Genomic DNA, 7,500 nt, shown 5'->3' with positions numbered 1-7,500 from the left:
GCCAACGGGTCCTGCGCCTGCCACAAGGGCTGGAACGGAAAGCACTGCACCATCGGTGAGCGTGGTGGAGGCGGTGTTGTGTGGTCTGGTGGGAGTGCGGGATTTGGGGGGGGGGCGTGGAGGGAGGGTAGGGAATGGGGTGAGGGTGGTGTTGTGAGGATGAAGGTGGGTTTTTTGTTTTGTTGTTTTGGTTGATTGTTTTTGTTGTTGTTGTGGGGGCGTGGGGGGAGGGAGGGATGCGGGGTGGGGGAGGAAGGGGTCAGCTCGATACCCCACCCCCCCCCGCCTTCGGAGAAGTGTCGACACGATTCCGGTGGTGGGTTGGGTTGGGTTGGGTTGTGGTGGGGAGGGGATATATTATAGTGGGAGGAAGAGTTAGAGAGAGGGGTGGGTGGGGGTGGGGAGAGAGAACATGGTGAGTGTGTGTGTGTGTGTGTGTGTGTGTGTGTGTCTAATGAAAAGTATTAACCTACATAAATCTACTCACCCATCAACCTGATCGATTGGATCAATAATGCCCCCCCTCCCTTCTTCAATGCTCACATCTCCTCTCACACAGACCAAATTACCGTTCATGTCACCATGATTATAATGTGCATGTAGGCTGTATTGACATAATGATGCCCCACTCCCTTTATTTTATTTCACTGTTTTCCACTTCGAGGGCTGGATGAAAAAGAAAAAAAAATAGCATTGTCTTCCTTACTCTATTACCCTTAGAAATATACTCTCGGAATATATATATATTTATCAACAACCATCTACCTGAAGATCTAGTCATCAGCCCCATCCACATTTAACATGCGGCTTTTCTGTTCAAACGTGTGTGTGTGTGTGTGAGAGAGAGAGAGAGAGAGAGAGAGTGTGTGTGTGTGTGTGTGTGCATGTGTGTGTGAGAGAGAGAGAGTGTGTGTGTGGTTTTTTGTTGTTGTTTTTTTGTTTGGGGGGTTGTTGTTTGTGTGTGTGTGTGTGTGCAGTGTGTGCATGTGTGAGTATGCACAAGTTTTTATATTGATGTGCACTAATTTCTAGTATATCCGTGTTTGTGTATGAATTTCGATTTATGTTCGTACCTTGGGCTATGTACTATCCCCCTCCCCAATATTCCTTGTGACCCCGGTACACTTGGCAACAAAAGACACATTCTATTCTTTGCTGTATATAAATCCATTGACCCTTCTCTCAACCCCACCCCCACCCCACCCCCACTCCCCAAAAAACTCAGACGGGTGCCCGAAGGAGTGCAGCGGGCACGGGGAGTGCCGGGTCTCGGAGAGCTCCAACCAGTGGGAGTGCCACTGCGTCAACGGCTGGAAGGGCAAAGCGTGTGACAGGGCACGTGAGACACGCTGCTCGGACGACCAGGACAACGATCAGGGTAGGTCACAGGTGTGGTGTGGTGTGGTGTGGGTGTGTGTGTGTGTGTGTGTGTGTGTGTGTGTGTGTGTGTGGATGGGTGGGTGGTTTTGGTGGGTGGGTATTTGTGTGTGTGTGTGTGTGTGTCTGTGTCTGTGTCTGTGTCTGTGTGGATGGGTGGGTGGTTTGGGTGGGTGGGTATTTGTGTATGTGTGTGTGTGGATGGGTGGGTATTTGTGTGTATATGTGTGTGTGTGCGTGCGTGCGTGCGTGCGTGCGTGCGTGCGTGCATGCGTGTTTTCTTGCGTGTGTGTGTGTGTGTGTGTGGATGGGTGGGTGGTTTGGGTGGGTGGGTATTTGTGTGTATGTGTGTGTGTGCGTGTGTGTGTGCGTGCGTGCTTTCTTGCGTGTGTGTGTGTGTGTGTGTGTGCGTGCGCGCGTCTGTATGCGTGTGTGTGTGCTTAAAATAGTAATCCAGGAAGCATAATAATTCAATGTTGGACCTCGGTTTATTGTTCCATCCGGACGGCTAGCACCCAGACCACAATCTCGAGTCAATGAGGTGGGTGGGGGGAAAAACAAAATTAAAATTTGGGTCCGGGAGTGAATCGACACTGGGACCCTTGCTTTCCTGAAGTCAGGCGTTTTTTTATCCGCTACGCCACCGGCAACCCACTGTTAGTATAGTGAGAAGAGAGCGGATAGACAGAGAAGGTTGGGGGAGGACGGGGAGAGGGGGGGGGATGGGGACATGGCTGGGGATTGGGGGGGGGGAGGAGGAGGCAGGGAGGGAGGGATGGATGGATGGAAAGAAGCAGCTGAGTTAGAAGGAAAAGTGGAGGGACTGGGATTGGTGGAGGGTGGTGGGGGGTTTGGGGATGGGGGGGGGCAAATATTTCGTGTATTCGTGGCATGATGACAGTTGTGGTATGGTGTGTGTGTGTGTGTGTGTGTGTGTGTGTGTGTGTGTGTGTGTGTAAGTTTAGAACTTTTGGGCAACAACGTGTGAACACGAGTTTGGGGTTTACGCCCCCCACCCCTCCGCACATCCACCCCCTTGCTTCCTCTCTCTTCATCGTTTTGTGTTTAATTTGCTGTGAAACGCCGTGAGCATATCTGTGAGGGAACAGCGCTATAGAAGAGCACTTAATTAGGAGTAGCAGTAGTAGTAGTAGAATATAGCTTTTTTTCCCCAAAGCAGTCAATGCCCTGTCTCTCGAACAAATCCAGTATGATGAATAGAATTGTGCAATCAACATCCATCTACTTGAAGATCTAGTCATCAGCCCCATCCACATGTAATATGCGGCTTCTGTTCAAACGCGCGCGCGTGTGTGTGTGTGTATGTGAGGGAGAGAGAGAGGTGTGTGTGTGCGCGTGCGTGCATGTGTGTGTGTGTGTGTGTGTATGCAGTGCGTACATGTGTGAGTATGCACAAGTTTTTTTTTAATTGATATGCGCTTGTATGTATCCTAATTTCTACTGCATCTGTGTTTGTGTGTGATTTTCGATTTATGTTCGTACCTTGTTACGTACTATGCCACCCCCCCCCCACGCCCCCGCCCTCCCCCCCCATCGCTCCCCCCCCCCCCCCCCCCCCCCCCCCCCCCCGCCCCCATATTCCCTGTGACCCCGGTACACTTGGTAATAAAGACGTATCCTATTCTGTTCTATTCTTTGACCCCCCCCCTCTCTCTCTCTCTCTCTCTCTCTCTCTCTGTCTCTCTCTCTCTCTCTCTCTCTCTCTCTCTCTCTCTGTCTCTCTCTCTCTCTCTCTCTCTCTCTCTCTCTCTCTCTCTCTCTGTGTCCACAGACGGACTCCAGGACTGCTACGACCCGGACTGCTGCCAGACCATCGCCTGCCGCAAGAGCGTCTTCTGCCGCACGGCCCCCGAGCCCTACGACATCCTGCTCAGCAAGGAAGCCCCCTCCCCCACCGCCTCCTTCTTCGAGCGCATGCGCTTCCTGATCGAGGAGAACAGCGTGCAGATGGACGCCACGCGAAACTCCTTCAACGAGTCGTGAGTGAACAAATTAATAGTAAAGAGTGCTAACTCTCTCCGTTACTACAAGGTGGTGGTGGTGTGTCCATCGAGATCGATGATGACCATCGTTGTCATCCAGCTGGGGGATGGGGGGAGGGTGGTGGTGGGGTGGGGGGAGGATGCTCATGAATCTATCTGTGAATGCGCAGATGGCTGAATAGTCCAATCTGCGCACGAAATGTTCGCTGACAGTTGGGGCAGACAAAGACAGGCATACCATTGTCAGGGAGCTTGTTTGCCCGTGACTTTCTGGCCTGCCTCTTCTGAACAGCTGCAGCAGTCCTGTTGGCCTCGCACAACTTGGCGCCTTTGTGCACAGCAGCGCGCCATTTGTCACGGTCTACTGCAGATTCCTCCCAGGAGTCAGGGTTGATATCAAACGCTTTCAGAGAGACTTTCAGAGTATCTCTGAAGCGCTTCTTCTGACCTCCGTGTGATCTCTTCCCTTGTTGCAGCTCGCCATAGAAGAGCCTTTTGGGCAGCCGATGGTCTGGCATGCGCGCCACGTGTCCAGCCCAGCGAAGCTGGGACTGCATCAGGATGGTGAAGATGCTGGGAAGGGTGGCTTTTGCAAGCACCTCTGTGTCTGGGGTCTTGTCTTGCCACTTGATGTTCAGTAGCTTCCTGAGGCATGTTGTGTGGAAGTGGTTCAGCTTCTTGGCATGTCGTTGGTACACTGTCCTAGTTTCGCAGGCGTACAGTAGTGTGGGGAGAACTACTGCTCTGTAGACCTTTAGCTTGGTCTCAAGACTAATGCCTCTTCTGTTCCAGACATTTGCATTGGGTCTACCAAAAGTTGCGCTTGCTCTTGCAATCCTGACGTTCACTTCATCGTCGATGGTCGCATTTCGTGACAGTGTGCTGCCAAGGTATGTGAACCGCTCCACCGCACTGAGTCTCTGACCGTTAACTGTGATGATGGGCTCAACGTAGGGTTTCCCTGGGGCTGGCTGATGGAGAACTTCAGTTTTCCTCGTGCTGATGGTAAGGCCGAAGTTCCTGCTGGCAGTGGCAAACTTGTCGACGCTGAGTTGCATGTCAGCTTCAGATCCAGCGTTGAGGACACAATCATCAGCAAACAAAAAGTCTCTGATGATGTCTGTCATGACCTTCGTTTTTGCTTGAAGCCTTCTGAGGTTAAACAACTTGCCATCTGTTCGGTACTTTAGGCCGATTCCAACATCGCCATCTCTGAAGGCATCAGTAAGCATTGCAGAGAACATGAGGCTGAACAGTGTCGGAGCCAGGACGCAGCCTTACTTGACACCATTTGTGACAGCAAAGGGAGCAGATGTTTCGCCATTGTCCTGGACTCGAGCCTGCATGCCATCATGGAACTGGCTGACCAAGGAAATAAATTTCCGAGGGCATCCGTACTTGGCCATGATCTTCCACAGTCCCTCTCTACTCACGGTGTCGAAGGCCTTAGTGAGGTCGACATAGGTGGAGAACAGATCAGCATTTTGCTCCTGACATTTCTCTTGCAGCTGCCTTGCAGCAGACACCATGTCGGTGGTTCCGCGCTCTTTCCGGAATCCACATTGGCTCTCAGGCAAATGACCTTGGTCAAGGTGTGCTGTGAGGCGGTTTAGATCCTGGCAAGTATCGTGCCTGCGATGGAGAGCAAGGAAATGCCCCGATGGTTATCACAGGCTTGCCGGTTCCCCTTTCGCTTGTACAAGTGAATGATAGATGCATCTTTGAAATCCTGGGGGATCGTCTCTTCTTTCCACATGAGTGAGTACAGCTGATGGAGCTTCTCAGTCAGCACAGTGCCTCCATCCTTGTAGACCTCTGCTGGTATGGAGTCTGAGCCGGGTGCTTTGCCACTGGATAGCAGACGGATTGCTTTCTGGGTCTCAAGAGGTGTTGGCGGATCGTCCAGTGCTTCGTTGATGGGGACTTGTGGGAGACGGTCTATTGCTTCATCATTTATGGAGGAAGGGCGATTTAAGACACAACTTTCAAGTCCGTGCTGCTAACGCTACCGATTCAGCTAGCACACAGGTAAAAATAAAAGGTACATTGGAACAAACCCAGACACTTCCTCAACAACAAAAAAAAAGGAAGCGCCAGGCCTGTCCTGTCCCTTACACCGATCATTTGACATGTGCACACAGCAGCAAAGACAGAAGAAATGTGCAAACACAAATTAGCTTTCATTCAAGACTGGCATAGCCTCTTTAATCCTGAACAAGCCACGCAGAACACATGGACAATGCAGAGTCGTGAGTTGTTTTTATGGGGGAGGGGGGCGCGGGGGGGGGGGGGGGAGTGGGAGTTGGTTTGTTGGTTGTTTTTGTGTTCTTTTTTTGGGGGGGAGGGGTGCGGGGAGGGGGGGGGTTGTTTTTTCTCCTCCGTGTATAGAATGGGCGTGTGTAGGCGGGGGAGAGGGACAGGGGGAAGGGGCAAGGGGGGGCGAAGGGGGGTGGGGGGTAGGTATGTGTGGAGGAGTGGGGGCGGGGGGGTGTGCAACTCTTTCCTTCCTTGATTTTGTGTGTGTGTTGTGTGTGTGTGTGTGTGTGTTGTGTGTGTGTGTGTGTGTGTGTAGTTGGACAACCCTATCTTTCTCCCTGTCCGTATTGTCTTGTCTTGTCTTGTCTTGTCTTGTCTTGTGTGTCTTTTGGTCGCCAGAATGGATGACCTTGGTAGGGCTCCCTGTTGTTAACATTGAGGTGGTGTAGCGCATATGGAATTGCCACCACCCTTAAGCTGGTAGTTATCAAGCTCTTGAGATAAGACGGTGACAGGGATTCTCTCTTTCTATCTCCGTACCCCCTTCCACACACACATACGCGCACACACACACACACAAACACACGCGCGCGCACACACACACACAAATACACGCGCTCGCATGCGCACAGACACACACACACACACACACACACACACACACACGGAGAGAAGGAGTGATGGAGAGAGACAGAGACAGAGAGAGAAAGAGGGTGTGAGATGCTGTGAGTGATAAAGAAAAAGGGTGTGTTAAGAGAAGGGAAGACAGACAGACAGACAGAGAGACAGACAGACAGACAGACAGAGAACAAAGCAAAACGAAAAAAACAACAAAAAAACATCACCGACAGACTGACACGCGCCATTGTTCCAGAGGGATGCATAGGTCTCGCGTTTAGTACGCGGTGTCGTCTTTTGATGTGCTCCCCAGGCGCAAATTTCTCCCCGGGCAAAACGGCACGGCGGATACGTGGGTTTTTTTTGTCAGTCTCAAAGGGGGGGAATTTGTCGAGACTTTAGAAGAAGAGGGGGTGGGTGGGTGTGGGGGGGGGAAGTAGGATTATGAGGGCGGGGAGAAAGACATATTATTATTGAGAAATCTAGGAAAGGGGGGTTGGGGGGGGGGGGAGATGGTAGCTCCGTCGCCTGCGCACACAAACGCGTGCATGTATAATACACGCACATCCATACATCCATACAGAGGCGTGCAGGCAGACAGACAGAGATAGGCTCATGTGGAGAGAGAGAGACTGACTGAGAGACAGTTGGAGAGAAGACCGCCAGACTGGCTTAAAGAGAGAGAGAGAGAGGGGGGGGGGAATCGTGACTGAGAGACAGAGAGTGTGGCCAGAGACCGCAGTACTGTCTCTGGTCTGGTTGATTGATTGGTTGACTGATTGACTGGCTGGTTGACTGACTGGCTGATTGATTGACTGATTCGCTGACTCTTTGACTGGCTGGCTGGCTGCTTGTCTGGGTGATTGATCGACTGACTGGCTGGCTGGTTGGCTACCTGATGGATTGATTGACTAACTGGCTGGTTGGCTGGCTACTTGACTGACTGGCTGACTGATTGATTAGCTGATTGACAGACTGGCTGCTCATTTGACTGGCTGGCTGGCTAATTCACTGGCTGGCTCATCGACTGACTTGACTGATTGTTTTGACTGACTGGATGATTGATTCGTTGATTGAATGGCTGATTGGCTAGCTGATTGGCTGACTGGCTGGCTAACTGATTGGTTGACTGGCTGGCTGGCTGGTTGGTTGGTTAATTGACTGAGTGGTTGATTTACTTACTGACTGACTGACTGACTGGCTGATCCGCTGACTGAAAGGCTAACTGATTGACTGATTGAAAGGC

At 51.6% G+C, this 7,500-nt stretch overlaps 1 protein-coding gene across 1 annotated transcript in view; it reads left to right on the top strand.

The window, feature by feature from the left end:
* The window catches only part of LOC143284328 (teneurin-m-like), a 247,677-nt gene that overhangs the window by 204,706 nt on the left and 35,471 nt on the right, over positions 1-7,500 (top strand). Inside the window, exons 12-14 of the mRNA XM_076591037.1 lie at positions 1-55; positions 1,226-1,378; positions 3,170-3,377. The exon at positions 1-55 is cut by the window's left edge and continues 128 nt beyond it. Coding sequence (XP_076447152.1) covers positions 1-55; positions 1,226-1,378; positions 3,170-3,377 — 416 coding nt within the window. The remainder of the gene's footprint in view (positions 56-1,225; positions 1,379-3,169; positions 3,378-7,500) is intronic.

This window comes from Babylonia areolata, chromosome 7, assembly GCF_041734735.1.
Source record: "Babylonia areolata isolate BAREFJ2019XMU chromosome 7, ASM4173473v1, whole genome shotgun sequence".
Lineage (NCBI taxonomy): Eukaryota > Metazoa > Mollusca > Gastropoda > Neogastropoda > Buccinidae > Babylonia > Babylonia areolata.
This window is presented reverse-complemented; position numbering and strand designations above follow the sequence as displayed.